Here is a 25,256-nt window from a genome sequence, read left to right on the forward strand (position 1 = left end):
GGAGAGAAGAGACAGCAGCAAGCACGCTAAGCTTCAACTGACTGTTAATCTGCTTTCTTGGCAGTGATGGACAATTAAAATGGAACATAAATGCTGAACAAATAAAATCCCCATGTCTTCTAAACTGCTTTTGAAATCTGAAAGGGGTGACACTTTTTGATAGACAGCAGAGCCTTGGAAAAATATTTAGCAGGGAAAGATTTAAATAGCAAAGATCAACAGAGAACAGTCCAAGGATTTTAAGAAAGACAGGGTGGCCCTTTGCTTTCTGGAAAGCCTTGGGAAAAGAAGATCAAGAGCAGAGCTTATTAAGAAGGAAAAAAGTACTTGGCAGAAGTTCAAATGTAAAACAGCCTGAGTACAATTTCAAGATGTCAAGGAACAACATTGAAATTTGATTAAAACCCCAACAAACCAGACACACTTGAGGAAAATTATCTGGGAGCAGATCATCAGAAACCACATATATTGACGGCTGGTGCTTTATCCTCTCTACCCTGAACACCAGAAAATGAAGGAATGTAACAGGTCATTTTTCAGTTTCAAAACATGTGACATGGTGAGCTGCACATTAAAACTTTCTGATGTAAAACATCATACAGTGGATGGCATCATGCCCAGGCAGGGAAGTGACTGTAAGTCAAGTGAGTAAACAGCACCTTGACCCTGTCTGGTTCAGAAGCTATCAAAAGAGTATCACATTTCTCACTGTAGTCAGCTGATAATTTAATCCAACAGAGGGTGGACTTTTGGAAGAGGAAGACCAAAGCTGCTCCATCTGAAGAGATATTGCAAATACAAGAGGGACCATTTGAGTCTGCAAGGCTGAATCTAATTAATTTGCCCAATAATCAGAAAACAATTTCTTCCTGTCTGAAAGCAGGAAGAATAGCTTCTTCCCACATCAAAATACCCCACATGGAAGATGGGTCCTTGACTGGGCCTTCCTGTGGGTAGTAGTCTAGTTAAAGACTATCTTTTAAAAGCATTCAAGAACAGGATGAGAACAGCTCTTATCCTGCTTTTGATGTCATGTGAAGAATTTCACACTTGTATTTCTGTCCTTGATCAATAAGAATTGTGTTTAGCTCCTTATTCTAGAGTTTCCTACTGCCTTGTTCAAAACTTGGCAGGAAATCAGGGGAAGGACTCAGAACACGTCCAACTGGTTCACTCTCTTGTTTTCCACTGGGATAAGCAAACTAACATTCACCTGATACAATCTTGCAACTCATGGTGATAGGCTGGAAGGATTTTCCTGGTGACTCTGCAGGGCTTGGACTCTGACCTTGAGGCACTATTTTACAGCTAGCTGCAATGGGCTGAAAGGCTGAATTTCCATGAGAGCCAAAGGCAACTTTCTGTGTGGCTAACTTGGTGGGAGTCCGTTCTATTGCAGATGGCAGAGAATAAAACGTGGCATGTCTTTCAGTTTCAGCATTCCCGGGGAATCCTGATTAAAACAGGGAAAAGAAGAGAAATAGTTCTTAGGCTGAGGCATCTAATTCGTTACCCGGCTTCCCTATGCAAACAAAACCCAGGTACAACAAACACGCTCTTGAAGGAAGGAAAAGAAATTGGTGGGCAGCACTGAATGAGAAGAAAGCAGGGGTAGAGAGCTCCTCCCTTGCAAGCCTGCTGGATTTGTCTCTGAGCAGAAGATGCTGTTCACAGCCTGTTCAGCTGTGGCTGGTGACCAGCTGCTTCTCACACATTTTCTTGGAACGACCCATTGACCAAAAGCTGCTGATAGTTTCATGCGTCCTCAGGGCTCCACAGGACTAAGGCTGGATCTCCTTCCAGAGAATCTCACAGTATGTTTTTTTGAGTAAGGGCACAAGGAGACCTCCTACTGCCTTTTGACCTGGGTTAAAGAATCCACCTTATTTGATGTAGGAGGGCATCCATTAACCTGTAGTTGATGAGACAAGCCACTGCCTGTCAGCGTTAAGAAAGAGGCAGGTTTATTCCCCTCCTGTTGGCTGTAGCATTGCTCGCCTACAAGTGCTGTGTATCTTCCTGTATAAATAAAAAGCCTGTTCATTTAAAATTTGGTTGCATTTCTCCTTCTTTGACCACAAAAAACACTGCATTCACACAGTGGACATTCCTCTTGCTGAGCCAGAACACTGACAGTGGCATCACGGCACCTACCAGAAAGCGCACCATACCGGACACCAGCTTAAAGCCAATCTTTGAACACAGGATAAATCAAGAAAGGCATCAGACCATGTTGCTAGCAACCATATTTTGAAATATACAGCTGCTTTTTCCAGCCAGTTTCTCACACTAAAACGTGCAAACCTTGTTCCTCAGCCCAGTTAAGCAAGGTCTGTCATGTAAGCCTTGACACTGTATATTTCAGAAAATGAAGCCAAATTCTAACAGATGCACAGCTTTTCCTACTTCACACAAACTAAAGATCAGAACAGTGTGCCCAAGGGCCAGCACCAGCCTGTTTCACACAATTTCAATGACCTTAAGGCACCAACTGCTGCCCCACTGCAACAGGCGCTGCATGTCTTGATCTTACAGGGGCAGATGAGAATGAGACCATGACTGGCCCAGATGCCATCCGTCATACAAGTATACACATCTTTTTCACTATTTTCAACACCAGAGTTATGTAGTACCTTTTGATCCCCCACAATCAATTCATGTGAGGCACCAACATATGTATCTGATCACACCACTAGACCAATTACTCAAATGTATACACAGGCCCAAAAATTTTAAGAAACCTAAAAAAACCCTCTGAAAACAGTCTGCCAAGAATAAAGCTACAAGTGCTATTCAACAACTTTTTTTACCAACTGGATCTGCTGCGTAAAGGTCCATCTTCACCATGTTTAGCAAAACAGCTTACTCAACAAACTCCATGTTAAAAACAAACAAAACCACTCCCCTCGAATCAAACAAAACCCAAATAAACCATAACTATTTCTGAAACATTTTCAGTGTACACTGAGAAAATGATCATCTAGGGTGAGCAAGGAGCAGATAGTACTGGCAACCTTTAAGGCACAAAGCAATTAAGAGGAGGTATCCAGAACAGCTGAAGTTCCAAGAACTCAAATTCCACCAACACCCAATTGCTTTACCTTTGTCCACCGAAGCATCTGGACTGGAGTCTTGCAACTGTTTAATTGGTGAAGAAGCTTTGACTGGTGCTGGGATGCTCAGTGGCAGCGGTAAAGATGTAGGAACATCAGAAAGGTCAGACTCTGAAGACTGGGAGAAGAGATACTCCTCACCAAGGGAATGCCTATGTAGCTCCACATCCACTACCTTCCACAAATAGGAGAAAGCACATTACTATTTGGTAGCTGGGTAAAGATAGAAAAAGTGATAACTATGCCTTTTCATTTTTAGTCTAGAAACTTCTCCCTCTCCTCCCCCCACCTCCATGTAACATTTCCATTCATTTCAAGGACAACTCCCAGAGGTCCAGCAGCACTTGAGCTAAGACAAAACTCTTGGCAGCATTTAACCCCCTACAGTAAAATAGCACATCCCTCAGTCTGTGGGGAAATCTGAACAGTGAACACTGGAATGAATACAGAGCCCAGCTCCAAGCATCTCACTAAGGAAAGTGCTGCATACCCCCTTAGGGACAGGCACAAAACTGCAGCTTGCCTTTTTTGATAAGGCCTTGAGAAACACACATTATCTACTCTTCAAAAGTGCTCTTTAATCACAGTAGACATCTCAAATTAATTCTCCACAGACTGAAAAGCTGAAGTAATGCAATTTCACCATAAAAATCTCCATTCACTACAGTACAACACAGAGAAAATAACACTAAAAATCCTTCAGGGATACAGCAGACTATAAGTCATTAATTATATATTTTAACTTTTAAGAGTTCATTTTCCATGATGATACTGAATCCTGACAGATGCAGAGACTTAAAAGTACTTAATTTACTGCAGAATTTCAGCAGGATAGCTAGGTGATCCCTTTAACTTAAATTCTTTATGTATGAGATCTGCAGTATATCAGAATGCAAATCAAGACATTTAATACCCGAAGCTCCACAAAGAAATGAAAATTTTAACTGCAGGACAAGTTAACTTCTTTATGAAAGAGCTAGAAATGGTCTCCCCTGAACTAGAATGGGGATAAAAATGACTGTTGTCATGAATACTGACAAGGTGTCACAATAATTTCATCTAACAGGACAGCAAAATATACATTCTAGAAATCGGGAAATCAGATGGGTCTGACTCTGTGCTTAGTCCCATGTATCTTCTTCTTTTTAAACATCCTTAAGGAATCAAAATACAACATCCATTGCACGATCTGTTGACTCACCGTTTCTGCACCGAGTGTCTGCAGGCCTGTGTACGTCCTGTCCAACTGGATAAAACAATACAATATATTTATGTTGATCTGAGAAAAGCAATATATTAGCTGGAATTTACAATACCAGTTTCAACTCCTTTCAAATTACGTAAATTGAGCAGCAGTACATCCAATTTTTTGAGGCCACAGGGTCTAAAATCTGCATTGCTCTGTTAAGTACCCTCTCTTCTGCAAAACAGCCAACCCAAAGCCCATGCTGAAGCAGAAAGGAGCAAAAAAGCTGAAGGAAATGAGAATGCTGGGGAATCATTACTGCAGTCTAAGAGGGGTCTTAGAGGAGTATCCTTTTTTACTCCTGATGTCAATATAAGGAAACAATAATGAGAAAAAACTCAGCTTTAAATTGACCAGCACAAAGGCTATGCTTCCACTGTAATTTTTGACTAATTAACTGGTCACACTGAGCATCAGTAGAAAATCCCAGAGGCATCTAATAAGATACCTCAAAGAGGCTGCCAGCCACAAAGGAGGGCTCAGCTTACTCCTATCATCTCACAGCAGCCACAGGATCAGTATGCAAACAGCAAAGATTTGCAAATTTGAGCTCTTGTGTGCCACAGGCTATCTCAGTTTTCTTCTGTAAGCCAGGTTTCCTCGGCTGCACAGAGTCCATCACACTGTTACCAATTTCTTCCCAAGTTATATCTCTCCATATATAATTTACTCATAATTTGCATGAAATGTCCCCAAGTACCAGGGGAACATTTCCAACCTTTTCTACTGTCTGTGTTCGGGGCTGCAATGAGGTATCTGCATTAGCATGAAATTCATTCATGCAGTCAGGGTTTAAGTAAAACTAATCAGGATGCTCAGAGAAACAGGATTTAATTCCACTAACATAAGGGACTACTAATTAAAAGGAAAACAACAGCAATGGCCTAGTTTTGCAGGACTGCTGCATAGTGTAAAACCTATTGAGTGATGCAGGACAGGTGAATGAGTTGAAAAAGGAGGCTCTCTTCAACAGGAACAAAGAACTAACAAGAAATCTCAGCCTCTCTCTGTCCGCTCCAACAACAGAGCTAATCTCTAGGCAATACATGCAAGTGTTGAAGGAATAAAACAAATACAGCAATCACTCTACCAACAGAAAGATAGCCCTGCAGTACCCTGTCAAGTTAAAGCCAGTGAGAGGATAATAAAAATCCCACACTGTCGGGAAACAACAAATGTAAATGCTTTGCTGCTCTCAGCAGAATCAGTTCCAGCTTCTGCAAAGCTAGGTTCCTGGTTACTGCAGTGACTCAAATACAGCCAAGGTAAGAGGCTTCCCTGGATCTTTCTTGATTCTCCAGCTCTCCTATTCATGTGCAAATAACAAGCAGGACACACACACAACAGAGAGGCAGAAGCACATACACAAGCAGAGCCTCTTAGAGATTATGCAGGAGAGCTCATTTAATTGCCCTTCTCTCAAACATTTTGTTCAAATACCTTCAAATTGTGTATGATATCAATCCTCTTGTTCTGGCTATCCTTGAAGTGTATCTGGACTCTCACAGGAAATTCTCCCCAGCCTCTCCTGGTCAGGTGAAACGGAGGTTCTCTGAAAACAAAATGGTGATTCACATTTTGGATGCAGAAGTGGTATAGCTTTTACCTACCTCCTTTTCAGAAAGCCAAAGACTGCTCTTCTAGATGACAACTAAAGCCATCTTCAGGCCTGTTATTTACTACAGAGAATGCAATTACAGAAATGAAAATTTTATGGCTTTGGACAGCTGAAAACACACTTTTATTTTGCACAAGGGCACAGGGAAGAAAATGATAAAGCACTGTCGGATGAGGGAACACAGGAGACAAACGTCTTTAAAGCAGAGAAGACTGGGTAATGCCAAATGAAAAAAGAAAAAAAAAAAGAAAAAAACTTGTTTAAAAAACCCCAAATCAGCTCTTTGGACACAGCTGCAAGTTGAGTTTTGATGCAGCATTCTGCCACCACTTTCTGCTATTCCCTATCTAGTGGCAAGAAGGCACATGCTTCATAGAAGGCTAAGTGAACAACATACAGGCAATAAGGAAATGCTAATTCAATCACTGTTCATTCTCTATGCTGGAAAAAATAGATGTTTTTATCTATAAAATTTACTATTACTCTGTTTGTATTTCAGGCTGTTGCTACTGTAAATCCCAAATGCAGTTTTGCAACAGAACAAAACATAAGAGGTTTAAAGGCTATTTTTACTCTAGAACAATTTATATTCACTACAATGACTGGGACTATGCAACAAGAAAACAATTAACCAGACAGGATTAAAGCAAAAGACAAAAAGCACTGAAATCAGATACTAGAAACCGAGAAAGCCACAAAAAGACAGCAGCCAAGTGTAATTTAGTATGTTATACAAGAAATGCAAAGGATTTTGCAGGGTTGCCTGCTCAGAAACATTACTGAGCAATACCTACACCTCTTATCTCAGAGAAGTCTTTCTGGAACTGCCATTCAGTGGTTCAATTTTGTCAGAATTAAGCTGCTATCCTGTACGTAGGCAGTCTCCACACCCTCCTGCAGGAGGCAGCTGAATGTCTTGTAGAGAATAATTTCTTCAGGATGACGCAAAGCAGTTCAAAGGCATCCCACTGTCTTGTCCAAAAGAGCAAGAATGAATGACTGACAGGGCATCTGCCTGCAGCAGTCAACAGAGGACTGAGCCCACTCATCTCAGAGTCACAGCTTTGAATATAGGTTTGGGAGGCACCAAAGAAGCTGCTGTTTCTGCAGCACCAGCACTATTACACTGAGGGGAAACTCCTTGAAGCATGAAGCCAATGCCACTGATCTAGCTACAATGGAGAAATATTTGGGAGACAGATACAACTTTTTGCCCAAACTCACATTTATCATGAAAACTATGGGCAAAACAGTGTTCTGAGAGTTCTCTTTCTTTTCCACACTGGAATGGATGGGAGGTAGAAAACATCTCTTCTAGCAACAGAAGTCTAACCTGAGCAAGAGACAGTGTAACACATGCAGGAGATGCACAAACTGGCATGAATAACATGAAATGCAACTAATGAATGCTCTTTCTAAGTAGGAAATTAAGAAAAAACAAACCAACCCAAACCACTGCTTGGCACATTTGCTACATAAAATTATTTTTTGGAGTAAGTCAAGCCAAGCAAGATGTTAAAGACAGACATGGAATACTAAATCAGGAAAAGAAGTTGCTAACTTTGTAAGAAACCTGGCATTGTAAGCCTGGCAAGCACAAAGACTGGAATAGCGACTGCAATTATTCCTTATTACCTCACTTCTACCAGGTCATTTGGCTTGTAACTGGGATGCAGAAAGAACCAAACTTTCTTGACAAAATGATTTATGCTGGGTTCTCTCCGAGAGCCTCGGACATACACCATCCATTTATGGGTCGACTGATCATTTTCTTCTCTCTTGTCAGGAGGAATGTACCTGACAAAGAAATTAAAAAACAAACGCAAGATAAAAATCCCAAATAAATGAATACCTTGAAAAGTATTTGGGGAAAGATAGGCAAAATAAATGGGGATGGTAAAACTCCTACATAAACCATGCCCCCTGTACAGTTCTGCTTGTTACTCCTTGACAATTCATCCAGAAACAGATAAAGGTCCCACAGTCTTCTGTGTGCTTCTAACACATTTCCTCTATTTTAGTGCACAACTGCCATAAGAAATCTAGCTCCTGATTAGGAAGACTTAACAAATATTAACAATCTACCACCGTCATATCCCTTTCCCCATCTTATTCTAAGACACTAGGAAGGAAAAAGGCATCAAAACACATCGCCAGCAACTATCAGAAATAGAAGAGTAAGAACTCTTCCTATCAATTTTTAAGAAACTCCACAGTCAGCACTTGGTTCTGGGGTTCAGTAGATTTTCAACACACAATTCTAACATCAAGAGTTTCATCAGGAAATGTTTGTTACTTCCTATGCAAGAGGAAAACTGACTTGAGTGGTATAAGCAAAACCTATACGGATTAATTTCTTCAGGTTATGCTGGACTTTCACAATTCTCATTTTGGTGGTCTGGTGTTAGGTTTTTTTGTTGTTTAAAAAAGCACATTGTCCCTGACACACTGAATTACCCACCAGGACAACTTGTTTTTCAAATTTTCACAGAAAAAAATTGGGATTTCTAACTGGTCAGAAAATGCTGTAACACTCACCTTCAGAGGAACAGATCTTTAAACCTCTATATGTATTTATACACACACTATCTATCTATATATAAAGAAAACAACTACTAAAACACCAGTTCCTGCCACAAAAAAACTTCATGCACACACTCCAGGAGGGCAGCCTTGAGCCCAGTGATTACCCAAGGGCAATAATTTATACATGACATCCTAGCAATTTTGCCTCCTAATTTTAACCTCCTTTCCCATTCAATCCTGAAATAAAGGACCATCCCTCAGACTCTGGATACTAACTTGGAAACGTTGCCAACCACAATGGTTTTCTTCACATAAAGCCGTGAAGTTTCATCATTTGACAGTCCAGCATTTCGTTGTCCTGGTTTCTGAGAGCTTGAAACACCTGAACTGTCCTGAGGGTAGGGGAAGAAAAAACAGACAAACAAAAACCAAGCATTCTTCTTAAACATCACTTTGTCTGGCACTAGAAAAGTAAGGGGGTGGTAAAACAAAAACTAAACCTGCACAGTTAAATGAGACCAATAATAAGTCATCCCTAAAAATACCTAAACTGCTATATAGGCACATTTAAGCAACTCAGGCACGCAACAATGATATACTACCTAGCCAAGTGTAAGCTGCATGGCTTAGCTGAGCATACGTCATGTGACATAGCATGGATCTGAGCCATGATTTCAGCTTGGGTTTCAAAAGCACTGACGCTGCCTTACCTGAAAAAAATCAAGCACTGCTAGAATGGCAGCTAGAGTGGCATCACATTGGCGGTCATTAATCAGAAATAAAGCTGCATCTCCCCTCAGTAGCTTCTGAAAATCTGTATCTTTCTCATTCCCAGCCTCTGCTGCTTTGAGGGACTCCAGCATTGCTTTACAGTGAAGAATCAAGGCTGGGCTTGAGGCAAGAGCTCAGCTCCAACTTAAGAGGGAGAGCAATCAGCCACAGCATGCCGCTGACATCTAGATAATCCTCTGCAATACTTGGTCATAACAAATCCAGCAAACTTTGAACACAAACTCAGCTATCAAGCAGTGGCCAAGACTCCCCATAAAATTATGACATGATCATTCACAGTGCCAATGCAGGCTGCACTGGCATTTGCACAGGAATGAGAGGCTTTGCTATGACTGCTGGATGAAGCCACTGTCCAGAGAATAAGGGGCTTCCATCGTTTCATTATCAACAGAGTTGGTGCTGCAGCTTCCTAAAGTGTAATCCACTGAGCACTCGTCAGATATGGGTCAGTGTGGGGAGCAGTGGATTCTCAAGGAACCACTGCGCCTCCTCTGTTAAATCAGTGATGCCCTCAACTGGAGCAAGCAGCCGTACAAGGCTGAGATGACTTCTGCTCCTCTTCACTCTCTTAGCCACCTCCGGGCCAAGGGCTGCATTAGTTGAAGATGTACCAACATGCTACACCCAAGCAATACAACTGCTCCATCAACGTCCCCAGTGCAGAAACAAGTTATATTGGTCTGGTGGCTTACAACACAGGTGGGTCCACATTACATATTGTTTATTTGCCTTCTGCTACAGACCGCAGGCAGGGTTTCATCAAACTGCAGCTCCTTTTGTGAAAAGTGTCATGCTGTTCAAGAGAGGTAGAATCACTGATCTTTCTGCCATGTATTATTGCAACTTGTCCAGTTGCAGAATGCAGTCACAGGCAATGAGATATACCAGTCCCTGGTCTGGGTTGAAAGCTGTACTCCTCTAGCAGGCCTGACAGCTTAAAGGAACTGAAAGGAAACTGAAGAATTTAATCTCACCTACAAAGGCACATTTTACCTTCAGCCAGTGAGAGAGCCTCCTCAGTGCAGCTAACTGCAGCCAACAGGGAAAGAAAGCATTTCTGTAGCTGCACAGCATGCCATAAAGGGAATGGATCCAAACCAGAAATAACCCAGAAAAAAAGTATAGGGGCACAATGAAAGAAGATACTTTTAACCTGAGTCTGGTTCAGTTCAAGCAAATGGTGAAATTAGCACAACAGCAAGCAGCACCACCAAGAGAAAAACAACTCAACACATCTAAGCTCTACCAGCTCATGCTCCCAAGAGCTAATCCACTGCTGTCTCTGTGTTTTCACCACAGGCTGCTGAGGAAGACAAACCCCAAACTCCTGTGGTTCAACCACTCTAGGCAATGCAGTCCCCATGGGCACCCACAGCCAGGCAGAAGCATTACTTCTTAACAACACTGCTGGGAATGACACATCTTGCTCTTCTCTCCCTTCCTGACCTGACTTCCATCTGCACAGCAAACCCCTTTGCTCAAGCAATGGAACACCTTCTCCAGAGGCTACCAACAAAGACAGCAGCACACAGCTGTGCTAACACAAACACTATCACTGCTGCCTAGCTAGCCCCTCTGTTGGGCAAAACTGAGTTAGAGTTAACCAAGTTCCATAGACTTCAGTTAGCCTTACAGCAAAGCCAGGCTGAGACACTGGGAGCAAGCAGTTGGAGAAGGTAAGAAACAGATCTTCAGCAAGGTAGGTGAAAACATGAAGAACTCCTGGTGCCAGCACTGAGTCCAGACAGAGCACCAACAACTTGACCATCACTCGAGTTTTACTTTACCCGGCCAGTATTTCTGCTCTGTCTCTGGTCCAGGCTGTTTGTCAGCCGCTCATCTGCATCCAAGTTGCCATTGTCTTTGTCCAGGAGAAAGTCATTGTGCTGAGAGAGTGAGTCACTCTCGGAGTGGTTGGCAGATGGAGTGTCTGAGCCCTGGTTAGCTGGAGACGATGATCTAGAGGGTGATTCCAAGAATTTCTTGATTGAAGGGTGATTAAGAATTGTTGCATCACATGGCCTGGTCCCCTGCAACAAAGAGGTCAGGCAAATCCAGTCACTATTTACCTGCAGCCCAGATAAAAGCTGTGCAAGAAAAGTCAATGTATGAAGAAAGAGCAAATATTTAATCAGCTGCCCCAGGGGAAAAACACATGCTGCAGAAGATGAAAGCTTAAGTTGGTTCTACAAAAACATCACCGCTAATTGAATCTGTTTCTTTACACCTTTTGATCTCAGAAACCCACCTGGCTTTGGAAAGGAGGACTGCAGCCTACTCAAATACCTATTCAAAGTCCCTTTGAAAATAACATCTTCTTTCCTGTGCACATATCCAAGGTCTTTTGCTATACACAGAAAGGCCACAAATGCATCAACCTCTTCAGCTTTGATACTCACTGGCAGCCCTGTCAATGCCTATGAGGCAAGCTACTCATTAGCTCCCTGTCTGCTCCCAAAGCTTAACAGAGGATAAAGAATAATGTGCACAGGCATGCTTGCAAATTTTCCTCAAAATGGACATCTTGGAGCTAATCTTAGATTCTCCTAAACCTGCAAAAGGAAGAATAGGGTGGAGAAGTGTTTAAATTTCTTTGGGATTTTTTTTTTTTCCCATTACTGAGACAAATCCCTCACCTCATCTTTTTTTTTTTTTTCCTCCTGCATTTGCCTTTAACCTCAGAAGTAGGAAGGAAAACACCAATCACTCAAAGCAAGTGTTCTTTGTCCACTTCTCCTCCCAGACACCTTGGTTTGATGATGAATCAAGTCAGCAGAAACACCTCTCTGTCAACAGCAGAGTTCCGACAGACAGGCTCACTCCAGCTCCCAAAGCCACAGACTCCCACTGGAGTCAGACTGACAGTTTTTCCTGCATGGAGTACCAGCTGAAAGAGGCTTTCTTCTTCCCTGCCCAAAGCACCCGGGTCAGCCAGGCTGGCATAATGATTCATAGGGACAGGGCACATCACAAAGAAAAACAAATGAAGAAATTGATTTGGGGTATTTTTGTTTGCTTGCTTGCTTTTTTTCCTTCCCAGGGTTATCTTTAATCTGTGTAAATTCCCTGATCTAAAAATCTGCCAACATGATAGAGGGGGTGGCACAGGGACAGACACCAGCACCATTACTGGAACAGCAGAACCGCTCTTGAGAAGTGGTAGCAGGAGTGGAGTTAAACATTGTCCAACTTGGACTACGGAAGTTCATTTGAGAGCTCTCTTTACAGTTGTCCATTAGGTACATGAGCAAAGCAACTGCCAACTCTCAATTACACACTTAAAGTTAAATCCATATGTCCTACAGCAGGGACACACATGCAACATCACAAAAAAAAAAACAACAAACAAAAAACAACCCCTAAATCACCAAAAACCTTTTTCTTTTACCTGTAGTCAAGCAAAATGACCAACCCCTTGTCCACTAATTTGTGGAAAAACATAATAAACTGTAATCATACGGAATCATAAGCCTCAAAACCCAGCAGCACTGGGTTGAAGAACTATTTATGTTTATGAGAACAGGTTAGGTATCTGCAAATCGTCTTCCCAGAAGTTCTGAACTGGACTAAAAAGACTCCCCATTAACCACACATTAAAAATAGACAACAAAGAAAATTGAAACCAGTAACGATTTCAATAGAGAGAACTGATTTAGCCCACATGCAAATTAGAGAAAATTAAAAATGCAATCAAAGATAAGCTACACTAACTGTAAGCTCATAAAAACTACAGAAAAACTAAACAAAGCAAGGATGCACCAGGAAGTTTTGTGAATACTTTGAAAGAATAACAAAAGTTGTTATTTCTGGCAAGTGTGAAAATCAGCAAGGACAAAACCAAACAGCCTGCATGGCAGAACAAGTAAAGAACAGGGACAGCACAGCTCCTCCTGATACAGGATGACATTGAAAAAACCCCACTTTCCAAGATCGCAACCTAGATGACATTCTTCAGTGGCCTACACAAAAATTAAGGAGGAAGAAAGATCTCCAAGCCTCCCAGTACTACCATAACCTTTTTCAACTCCAGTTGCTCAACTCAAGTTTGGTTAGGGTAAAACAAGCTGGACCTTTATGGTCCTATGGCATTCCAAGTCTTCTGGAAATCACAACAGGAAAACCAGGAGTAGCGGTGCAAGCCACTGCTTGGAAGAGAAATTCCCATGGGACTAGAGTAAAACTCAGGTTTGCAGCACCCATCTCCAGTTTCCAGAAATCAGCTCAGGTCTTTACTGGAAATAAGATCAACCCCCTAAAGTGAGATGATAACTGAATACTGACCCTGGTAGTGAACTACATGTCAATGGGGAGCCTGCGTGAGTTATGAACACCCTGTAACTAACAGCCCATTAGGGGCAGAGCGCTCAGAACTGGGGTTTAACAAATAGGGTTTGTTTTGTTTTTTTTTTAAAAGCAGGGTATTTCAGAAACCAGAACCAAGGGCTGTTCAAGGACTTCTCAACTGCTCTTTGAAGACCCTTCTTTGCCAAGTACCCAAGGCCCAGCTAGTGATGCACAGGTCTCCTTTCCCACTGCCACCCCACCTGCAGTTTGTATTCCACCACTTCAGAAATTAACGTCTCAAAAATCACACATCAGCTGAATGGCCAGTGAACTACAACTACTCCATTGCAAATACACCCTAAAGTCTTATTATTTCCAAAGCAATTTTTACCTCTCCAGCTTTAAGGAGACCAGCAGATGCGTAATAGTTAGCCACAATACAGGCACGCAGCTTATCCATCATCCTCCTTGCTTCAACCAGGCGCTACAAAAAGAGGTAACAACAAATGGTAACAGATAACCAGTGCAGCAAGCCCCCCCCCCCCCCCGCCAAACCCTGTTACACAAGGATTATATGGATTTTTAAGAACAAAACCTTTATACCTGATCTATAACTTCAATTTCGTGTTCTTTACTCTTCATTTCGACAGCAAACTGTTCTTTTATAATTGTCTCAATCTTCTGCACAGCAACATCTCTAGCTGTACACAAGGCCACACATGGAAAAAAAAAAGAAAAAGGAAGTATTTAAAGTCCTATTTTTGAGGCTATATTTGAAAACATAAAGATCAAAAATTGTTTTGGAGTGAGAAGTGAAGGGATAATAACACACACACAAAAAAGGGAAGGATCATTTTTCTGCAGAAGTTATTTGTCTTAACAAAAACCACATGTATCTTTAAAAGCTGGCTTATGTGGAAAGTTATTTTTTCCTTTTTAGAGCTGAGATGACAAATAACAGAAGATGGGAAGCATAGGACCAGTCTGTTTACTTCTGTCTCAGAAAAGCTGTAAACAGCAAAAGGAAAACTCAAGTGCAGTTACCACTGCGGTTGTGCAGGAGTATGCTGGAACACCATGCACATTCTTCTGCTCTCTCTTGCCCAATTCACATCCAGGAAATCAACACCACATACTGCAGCAATAATAGGGCCAACTAATACTTCATATATTCAACACAGCCTGAACGTGGTGTAGCCTTCTCTGGAGTGCCTACAAGCCTCTTATTACCCACAACGGAAACTACATTATCAAAAGTTGGTGTATGTCTTACAAAATCCAGCACCGCAGTCAAAAATTGTTAGCCTTTTAGCAGGAGATTATTGACTTTGGTGGACAGCATGTAGTTTAGTATTTCAAACTGCATGAATACCTTATGGCAAACCAGCTGCTAAGAAGGAAACTGGCATCTTTTTGTGTTTTCCTAGGACATGTATAAATATAAGAACAATTCTTTTTGCTCTACACCTACAGCAGACTTTAATATTGCCCTTCCTTTAAGTCACCTCCATTATATCAAGCAGGTTCAAACAACATCTGTTTTTATCAAGTTCTAAGAAAGAACTTGGAAAAGCAGTAACTGCACTTCTAAAAGAAAGCCTGGAAAAGGTTCTCCAGTCTGTGGCAGAAGTAGAGTGACCCCACTGCAAAGCAGATCAGAGAAACAGCCTGACTTCCTCTGAAAAAATGTCACGCTGTTTCTACATGGAACAGAAGGCAACAGCACCTAGATTCTGTTTTGAGCTTCAGAGGAAGCATTTGTTTTACTAAAGGGTACACATATGTTTGAAGAGGTTTCTAATATTCCAAAAGAAAGAATAAAGAAATCAAAAGCAAGTCAAAACTTTGCTGCTGCATTCCAGCTAGCATACATAATTTTACTGTCTAATCAGGTACCTACAACAACAGTAAAGCAACTGATGCTTCTATATGCAAGAAAGGTCTCCTAAATATTTTTACTTATTTCCAGATACCTGTATATAGATATTCTAGGGCCAGAAGTAGCTCTAAGCCTACATTAAAACAGCATTGTGTTTGAATTTGTACGAGTTATGCAAAATTAAAACACAGAGGGATATAATTTTCCTCCAGTCATGAACACCTTGCCTAGGAAATTCACATCTAAGGTATACTTTAAATAACCCTAAACAGATTAAGGCATGAGATGCATAGTTCAGACAAGGCCAACTACATCTCTTCCCAAGACTGATGCCATGCAACACCAATATTATGACAATTAAAGCACTTTAGTGTTTGTGGTTATATTACTGAGGCTTTTAAGAACACTTTATTTTTGTATTTTTCCCATCTTAGCATCAACCACATACCCTAATTAAGATCACATTAGTGAAATTTGTATACTTAAGGAATTCCTGTATTGGAGACCCTCCAGAAGAGGGAGAAAGAAGCCAATTCAGAGGAATCACCTGAACAGAAAGCTTGCTCTGGGAACGACAGTTTTCCAAGGCACTGAGACTTTGCCTGCTACTTATTAAGACTTTCTGAAAAGTTGCTTCACAAAAAGTGGATTAAAAACCCGTCTGCAGTCCCTGGGACACTCCACCACAGAGGGTGGTGACTTCTGGCAGCCAGGCACGGCAGGCAGCTGGGAGTGGTGACGCTCTTCTGCCACAGCCAGCTCCAGCAGAGCTCCACTGTCAGGGTCCCTACACAATCCAGCAGACAGGATCTGCCCGGCAACACATTCAACCCAGGGTTCAGCCTCCTCAGACTTGTCCAGCTGTACTCCGCACTCCAAGACATCACCCACGAAGCCATCATCTATCCCTCTCCAATCAGCAGCTCTGGCATCCTGCTCTGTTCCTGGATCATCTTCAGATCCCACAGCCAGCTTCAGTTTTCTCACCTCCCTGTTTGTCAGCTCTTCCCATCACGATCCTTTCACATAGCTATGCTATGCCAAAAATCACTACCCTACTCCCTGTCCCAAGGGTAAGAAGCTCTACTCCCATTTACCCAGAGATGACTGCAACCTGTCTCAGGCACCCTGCCAACAGGCTGGTTCCCAAAGCAAGCATATCAGGGCGTGCCAAATGCAAACCTACTCATCCAACTACTCTCTCCACTACACTTCTTTATCCACCTTCCTTTCAGTCAAGTAGCTGCTGCTCTTCCACCTCCTCCCTTGCAACTTTCAAAACCCCTTTCTTCTCCCTAACTTACCCCCCTTCTACACTGCTCCATTTCATTTTATCTGCCTATTCCTGCAAACATTTGCCATCCTTAGGAGACAGTCTATCTACTGCAGGGTCATGGATACCCCCTCCACCATGCTGTACTTGCAATCCGTATCCCCCAAAATGTAAACTGCCAGTCTTTCTGGAAGCCGATTTCAATTGCAAAACATATAAAACAAATGCACAGAATGGAGCACACCTCGGCATGGATACCTGCTGAGAAGATGCACTGACAAATACTTTGGCAAACAAGAACGAAAGTACAGGTGGGGCCCTGGAGAGCTCGTGCTCTGGCTGCTATCATGCACCAAAGCCTGCATCCTCATGCCTTACTTACGGCTCAACTAGCAGGTAGGAATGGCTCCGTGTATAACAATCGCATTTTCCGTTGGCCATACAGAGGCATCACCAGCTCCCTTGCTCAGTGTCTGCCCTTTGACCCCTTAGCTCCCACCCCAGTCCTTCCCTGACCTGTCCTCAACAGCATGCACATCCACAACATTCCTAATTCCACCCGGAAGGCCCCTTCAGCTCGGAGAGCTCCTACCTGACTGTTCAGCTGCCTTGTGGCGCTTGCTGGGATGTGTGATGGTGATGTCCTCATAGTCGGGGTCCTTCTCCACGATCACCCTCTTCATCCCAGACATGTTCTCTCCACTGAGAGGAAAAATAAAAACATTAACTTCACTCACAGTGACCTTCTGGACAAGCTTCAACCTCTCACCACAGGGAGACACCTCCTTCCCCTGGCACTACAGGTTAACCCCGTATCTCAGCACTGGTCCAGGAGCTTCAACTCCCTCACGAGCAACGGAAGCCTACCCCAGCCCGCGTGTTGCAATGGCAAACTGCTGCCTACTGCAGCAAAGGGCCCCCTGAGCCCCACTGCCAGCGCGCTCTGCACTGGGACCCTATGGGTGAACTGGGGAGAGCCGGGTTTACCTCAGCACCCAGCACCGCCGAGGAGGGTTTACCTCAGCACCGGGTTTACTTCAGCACAGGCACCGCCGAGCCGGGAGCCCACCCGCACGGGGAGACGCGGGCTTCAGAGCCGTGGGGGCACAGGCGCCCCGGCACTACCCCTTCGCCAACGGCACACGTCGGTTCAACCGCGGAGCTGCGCGGGAAGGAGCAGCTCGTCCCGCAGCCCCCCCTGAGGCGGGAGTCGCGGCCTCGCACCGCGGGGTGAGGCGGAGGCCGCGGCGCTAGGGGTGCCCGGTACCGGGGGTCGCTGTGGGCGGGGCAGAGCCCGCGCGGCCAGGCCCACGTGCCGCTCCCCTCCCCCCGCCCGCGCACACAAAGCCGCCGCGGCCGCGCGCTCCTCCCTCTCCCCGCTCCCACCGCCGCCGCTCCTCACGCTCGCGTCGCCACCTGGCCCCACCGCCGCCGCCGCCGCCTGCACCGGCCGCTGCCGCCCCGCTGCCCTGCGGCCGCTCAACGCCGACCCCCACCGCCGCGTCCCGCCGCCAGCACCGCCGCCGCCGCCATGAGCTCAGGGCCGTGCGCCGGGCTGGCCGTCACGGGTGGGGCGGGGCCCGCGCAGGCGGACAGCGGCGGAGGGGCGGGGTGAGCCCGCAGACCGCCCCGGGGCGTGGAGTGGGGGACCCGAAGGAGGCGGCGCCCGCCTGAGGGGAGTCCGAGCGAGAGGCGGGGGAAGGGGCCTCGGTGGAGGCCGCCCGCGTTGCTTCGCTCCGCCGGAGTGCCGCTGAGGTAGCGAAGGGTTTGTGGGCAGCAATTTGCTCTCAGCCCGAGGTCAGCGGCCCTGTGGTGTTTCCGTTCAGATACGTTGATGTATTGGTCTAATACTGACTCGCTGGGTGAAACAATTCTGTTTGAATAAGTAATAAAAGCTGAGGACATTTTAGTTCAGTGGAAGAATGGTGATTATCCATTAAAACTCACAAAATCCCCCTAAGAAATGATGTGTGGGCTGACTGAGGTGCAGATACCAACAGCCTGCAAGTGTCACCTCGGGCCTGGGATGGTGGCTCCAGCCTGCTCCTGCCCTGCGCACACCAAGTCCATGCAAGGGAGGTTTTGCACTGATCCCACTAAAGATAGGCCTCTACAAGAATCTTATAGCAGCTTCTTACTCACCGTATTTCATAGTGTCTCAAGTCGGAGCTGCAATTGTCCATTTCGGCATATATATACTGCAGTTTATGTTTGGTTTTGGTCAGGCTGTAACACCTCTCTGAGGTGTGGCTAATGGCAAATAGTGCTTTGGTCTTTGGTAGTCCCATGGTTCATACAGTGAGCTGCTAACTAGTATAAATTAAAGTCTAGCTCTCACATACATTTGCAAACTTACTACGAGGCCACTAATTAGCAAGTGTATGCTGAATGTTCAGGGCTTAGCCCTTAGTCTTCTTTTTGTTCCAATATCAGGACCAATACTACAACAGGCTTTTGACTTCTTACCAGGCAACAAACGTAACTATGGAAAATTGATGGAGGCTCTTCCTGTATTCATATTTGTATCATGCTCATCAGAAAAAGTAGGTATACAATATAGTTCAATTTTATTTTCTTCCCTTTTCCTGTCTAATGCAAAGAGGCTGTTCATTGTTAAAATATACTGCCAGTTGAGTATGTTTAAAACTTAAAATATCTTAAGGTGGGCTTCCAGCCCTCAAAATATTTCCATTGCTTTGCAGTCTGTGAATTCCCTTTCAGGCAATATTACTTCTTTCAGGAAAATGAACTTCTGTAAGCATTGAACTTGGTCATAACATACTTGTGGCACTGCAGCAAGAGCTGCTTGGTTGCTGTAAATGAGCCTGGCCACACTGTAGAACTGCAGCAGACACTTGGCTTGCAAAGTTTTATTTCATGTTAGAAGGTATTTGAAAAACACCACATTCTCAGAAGTACAGCATACGGACTCTCATCTCAGATGTACAGCGTATAGACTCTCATCTCTCTGAGGGTAGGTTTCAAACTGTTGAAACTAGTGAAGCTGCATCTCAAAGCTGCAGAACATGGAAGATGATGTGGTATCATGACGTCCATTTAAGTTGTATTAAAATGCAGAATGCCTGGTACCATTTCTATTAAGAGCTGCTCTTTCCTTGTACTCATTTCTCTGTGTCAGAGAGAAAAGCACTATATTGAATATCAGGGTCTTCAGTTTTATTTTGGTATATCCAGAACACCCCATGGCTGAATACCTTACACAGGCATTAGACTTTTGATACAGATCACATTTCAGGCACAGGGCAAAGCTACGGAGGCTGTATTCAACAGTATCTAAAATAAATGTTTTTGGGAAGAAGGCAAGACTAGGATTATGTGAAGGGCTAATTCTGAGTCTGAGATCCAGAACACACATTACAGGGAAGAGGAAGCCATGAGTACAGCTAGAAAAATACGTGAAGGATGGATGTTATCTCTAAAAATGGGGTATTAAACCACATACTTTCTTTCCATCAGTTCAACTGTGGTAGTATCACTCCATCACAGTCTGAACCCTTACTCTGCCATCAGCAAGTGGGAACTCAAGATGGCCAAGTACCAAAATTTAGGGGAATAAATGCTCTATAGGATTCTTCCCAACCTGTATTGTTGCCAGTCACCTTCCTAGTTTTATGTTACCTTTTCCTGATTTCCCACACCAGTTTTGTCTTTCAAGTCCATTCACATCCTTTTCCCATTCTAATACCCAGGCCTAGCCAGTATTTCATATCCCACTTCCCTGATTTATCACTTTTCCTGTTTTCTTTCTCAGTTCACTCTTCCACCTCACAGCCTCCGGCTTGCCTTTATTCATATCAATAGTAAGTTCCATGTTGAGGACAAAAAGATGAGCAAGGAGAACACCTTGACTGCGAGACAGAAGAATGGATAGATACAGAGACTGCAATGGGGCAGAATCCAACAAGTTAAATGACCCAGAGGGAAGAAAGAGTTTCTTCCTTGCACCACCAAGCCCCACTCTAGAACTCCTCATAACCTAAAAAAACCACAGTGAACTATTCAAAAGGCAAATGTTTATTAGATACACTGAACTTTAAAAAACTCAAAGATTTATGCAAGAAATATATTTAAATATAACAGGTGTTATTGCAGTTGTGCTACATTACAAAATCACTTTCCTACTGCCAGCACAATCTGAAGACCTTAATGTTATACGTGAGATAACGTTACACTGACTCTGGCACACAGTAAGTGGTCTGCACTTTCTTTGTTCAAATGTCCTTTGTGCTGCACCAGGTTGTTCTTGAAGACAATATCAGCTCTTTGCAGAACTATGTCTTTTATGTTTCATTAAATAAAGGAACTGGCAAGAAATAACGAAATGCTGTTTTCCTCAGCAAAAAGGAAAATCAAAACATGATTGCAGGTGAAGATATCATAGGAGTAACAGTTCAGGAGGTAAAATCTCTTTCCATGTCCAAGTAGCTCTTATTAATCCAACTCCAAATTGCTACAGGTGCACCATGAGGAGAATGACTCACAGGTCCAGCATTTACACAAATGAAATTGGTAATAATACATTACATTCAAGTCTCTTGATTTCCTCATTGTCATGCTGCACCATATTATTGCTTCATAGTACGTATACTGAACAAGAGGTTCATGACTGACAAATCAGAGTGTTCAGAAAGAGCACAGAGGCTGCTGACTAAAACAAGAAACTGTACATGTTAAGGACAGGAAGTCAAAGACTAAACTCCAATCCTCTGCGACTGAGGAGCGCTGAAAACAAAGAACAGGAAGAGACAAACACTGATTTCCCTAGTTTAAATCTGGCACAGCCTGTAATAATGGAAGCATTCTAGGTATATTCTAAACAAGAGGTTTAACTATTATGGTTAGCGAATGGTAAGATTTATTTCTCTTAGAAGGACATCAAGAGTCTGGACAGTAAGACTGATCCTAATAATGACAACAAATTGGGAGAAGTAATCCAAGCTCTTTTTCACAATAGATAAAAATAGAAGGTGAATTCAAGGCACAGGTCTTTTCAAAATTAACACACGGTATTTTCTTTGGAACTAATAATACAAAGTAAGCCATAATTACATTATCAACATGCTGTACAGAGGAGCATTTATGTGCATTACTTATAACAGCACTATCAGAAAAGGATTTCAGAATTATTCACATGCACAGACAGGCACACATAAACATATGAGCATGGACTGGAGCATTACAGTAGAAAAAAAGAAATGTCCCTGTAAATACAAGTTCTTAAGTAATGTTATCAGGGCTGTATACTTTATGTGTAATGTTAGTTAGGGAAGACAGCCAGTGTGCAAAGAACATCCAAGTCGCACCATCTGGTTTGAGGCTGGTAGGAGTTGTTGACTGTTGTGGCAATGCTCACAGCACTGACACAGTCATAATGAACTGACAGTCAGATGCATTTTTATTAATGCCACCTGAAATAATGCAACACTGAGGAAACTTGTGTGCTAGGCATGTTAAAATAAAATCACTGCTTGGCTCCCAATCAGATAGCAAATTTCTGCTTAAAAATCTCATCTTACATTGTAGATGCCTTTTATGAGTGTATGTTGCTCAGATTTCTTTAACCAGGCACAGCAAACCATTTCATTTGTACTTTCTTGTGTGCATGAGACTACATTCAGATGAAAATAATCATTTTGCCTCACAGTGCAAAGTCTTGCGAGTTTCTTAATGCTCTTGAATTGGCTTTTGCCATCCACATATACTTCCCTAGATGGACAATTAAGAAAAATGAACCTCTGGCTTTCCTGAACATTGCCACTAGAAGACCATGAACATACATGCACCTTTATTGCTTTAACTTAGTTCAGTGTAGACAACATGAAGTATTTTTACCACCTGAGTTTCAAATTGGAATCGCAGACTTCGGAGAATCCAGAACATCTTGGTTTCAGCAAGCCCAGCCAAATGCACAAAGCCCAAACACACTGTGTCATCTCTCATCCCACCCCAGTGAGTTTCTCTCTTGCCTCTCTCTTTGGAGCTGACCTAAGTTCACAGCTCTGCCTACCCACTGAGAGCAACAGCTCCAGCTCACCACTGTGCCTTGGGCAGGAGGGAAACCTGAAGTCACAGGGAGCAGGACTGCATCTTGTTTTGTCCTTGCAGCTCAAATAAAACAAAAGCAGGATAAATGGAAATAATCTGAGATAATCTAAGATAATGTGGTGAGCTCAACTATTTTGAGGAAGAAGCTGGAATAGTCAGCAGTATCCTTGCTCTCAGGCACAGGTGACCATAGCTTCCTCTGAACCTCTATCAAGGTGAGCGCCTCCTCTTCCTACATCAACCTCTTTCAAAAATTTACAGTGTTAAAAATACCATTAAAAAGCTTGACTATAGTAAGGGTCCATGTCAACAATCTGCATTAAAGGTATCTCTGCTGCAGACAGTAGAAACAAAAGCAATCTTTGACAGGAACTGCATTGGTGCCAACTAAAAACAAATGCTACAGCTCTGGACCCTTGGTGCTGGAGTGGCAAGCACAGTGCCTAATCCTCAAAATGCGCACCAGGCACATAGTATAAAATTGATCATCTGATGGTACAAGTGGAAGAGATTCCACAAATTATGTCTACTGAAGCATTACCAAGAAGGGAGCCTACAGGGAAAACTAGATGATTACCAAGCAATGTTAGACGCTTGATGGCTGTAAAATGACGGAATGCGTGGTATATCTAAAAGCAGGTGGCTATACGCTGCATTGTATTATAGTCCTGAACTTATCTATTCAGAACTTTCTAGAAGCCATGCTGCAAGGAAGCATCAACTTTCAATTAACATCATACTGCTAGAAACAGAAGGATGCAATTCATGAAGTGCACATCAAAATGGAGAAGAAAAACATTTACTCTCATTTCTTTTTAAGAGTGAAATGCTTAAGAGGTAATTATCTGTTTAGTGGAGTTAACTATTAGCTCTTGAATTTACTTTTTCGGTGTCACTTTGGAGATACTTGAGCCCATGTATAGTTAGACTGCAGTTACATCTTTGTGCGGGTATCTCTACTTCATAGATACCAAACCTACTACCATTTATGATGGAAATCTTTTGATTATATTAGATGGCATTAATAAGTTTCTCTCCTAGCCAAAACAAAGAAAAAAGAAAACCCCACCCCAAAACCCACAACCAGAAACCACACAACTTGCTGCTCAAGCCCATGAACTGTAAGCAGTTAGATATGCATAAAAGTGAGAGTTTAGATCTTTGAATTAATTTATACCCAAGTGAAATGCATTAGAGAACAGGTGGCTCAGGAATGCAACTTCCAAATTAACACATCCTTCTTAGAAAAATGGTACGTTTTCATTAAACCAAAGTTGAATTGTTCTTTTCTAGTGCCTCTAAAAAATAACTTTTCTAACACAGCAGGCTGTAAGTGCAAATTATTTACAGAGTTAACAAGCAAGGAAATCATTGCATGAGTAACTGCCACTTTAGCAATGCTCCACACATGTAACTGTTCAGCACTGAATACAGGTTCTCAAGAATTCTAAGCAAAGTTTTCTTCTACAGCTACATTTCTGAATTTACTGGTTCATTAAACACTGTCGTTTTCAAAATAATAGGTAACTGTACATAAATTGTTAAGAAAAGGCAACGAAACTAACATAAATCTTCAAACCCATGGAAAGCGGTACCTTGTTACTTACAGAGTAGTGCAGTATTATAAACAAGATTAATTAAAAGATACCTATGCATAAATGACATTGTTCTACACCTACAGAATAAAGAATGTTTCAAAACAGTTTAGCATGACAATCAACATCACAAGTCTTAATACAAACAAGATGGGAATCAAAGGAGAGCATTTCTCAAATTGCACCTCTAATTAAGTGCTTCTACAATTTTTTATGTGTTCACTTACAATGATGGCACAAGTTATATACAGTGTTAGTACACAGTATCAGTTACTGGGCAATTACCATTGCTATCAACGGACCTTTTTCACAGGTAGTGAAATTACCTTTTCAAAGGAACATTTGGTGAGCAGGAACACAAGAAACTTAGAAAAAGATTAATTAATCAAATTCATTTGTCTTACATTCCCAAGAGACTTTCTTTTTAGGGCAATGTGAATGTACATGTTCAGGGACTGAATTCCTAATTACATCACTGATATGCAGAGATTTATATTTTATCAGTATTCTTAACATATACAAAGCAACATTTGGTATTCAGCCAGAAACTCAAGTTTGTGTCCTTTCCTGAGGTTACAAGTTAATGCATCACTAAGTGCAGTTCCCAGTGCTCTTTAAAAGTCATGACCATATGTTACTCAAAGTGATGACTCCCAGTTTGGCACAGCTTCACTGAGGGTCAGAATTTCCATCTCATGAAGAAATACTCTGAGCAAACAGATGAGGATAGTCCAGTGGAACAAACAACGTTCCAGAGATGGTGCTTGTTTTCACCCTCCTGAGCAAGCATGGGGACCAGAACCCTGAGGCCAGAGGCGTCTCTGCAGGGGCCTTATGTTTTCCTTCTGCCCTGGCACTGACCAA

General features: G+C 42.7%; 1 protein-coding gene across 14 annotated transcripts in view; it reads right to left on the minus strand.

Annotated features, from left to right (window-relative positions):
• The window catches only part of YEATS2 (YEATS domain containing 2), a 44,116-nt gene extending 26,662 nt beyond the window's left edge, over nucleotides 1–17,454 (minus strand). For 9 of the 14 annotated variants that reach the window (XR_008975323.1, XR_008975322.1, XM_057432968.1 and 6 more), the window contains exons 1-10: nucleotides 17,324–17,454; nucleotides 14,183–14,280; nucleotides 13,971–14,063; nucleotides 11,083–11,325; nucleotides 8,780–8,895; nucleotides 7,613–7,774; nucleotides 5,800–5,911; nucleotides 4,315–4,359; nucleotides 3,102–3,288; nucleotides 1,214–1,453 (exon numbers count right to left, since the gene is read on the minus strand). Coding sequence is in view for 12 of the 14 variants with exons in the window: in XM_057432968.1 (XP_057288951.1) it covers nucleotides 1,214–1,453; nucleotides 3,102–3,288; nucleotides 4,315–4,359; nucleotides 5,800–5,911; nucleotides 7,613–7,774; nucleotides 8,780–8,895; nucleotides 11,083–11,325; nucleotides 13,971–14,063; nucleotides 14,183–14,280; nucleotides 17,324–17,423 (1,396 nt within the window). In the remaining 2 variants the exon portion in view is untranslated. The other 5 variants (XM_057432973.1, XM_057432971.1, XM_057432969.1 and 2 more) reach the window with 3 other exon arrangements.
• Between the last annotated feature and the right edge of the window lie 7,802 nt (nucleotides 17,455–25,256).

This window comes from Pezoporus wallicus, unplaced genomic scaffold, assembly GCF_028554395.1.
Source record: "Pezoporus wallicus isolate ANWC-B61680 ecotype Strahan unplaced genomic scaffold, APGP_CSIRO_Pwel_v1 contig_15, whole genome shotgun sequence".
Taxonomy (NCBI): domain Eukaryota; kingdom Metazoa; phylum Chordata; class Aves; order Psittaciformes; family Psittacidae; genus Pezoporus; species Pezoporus wallicus.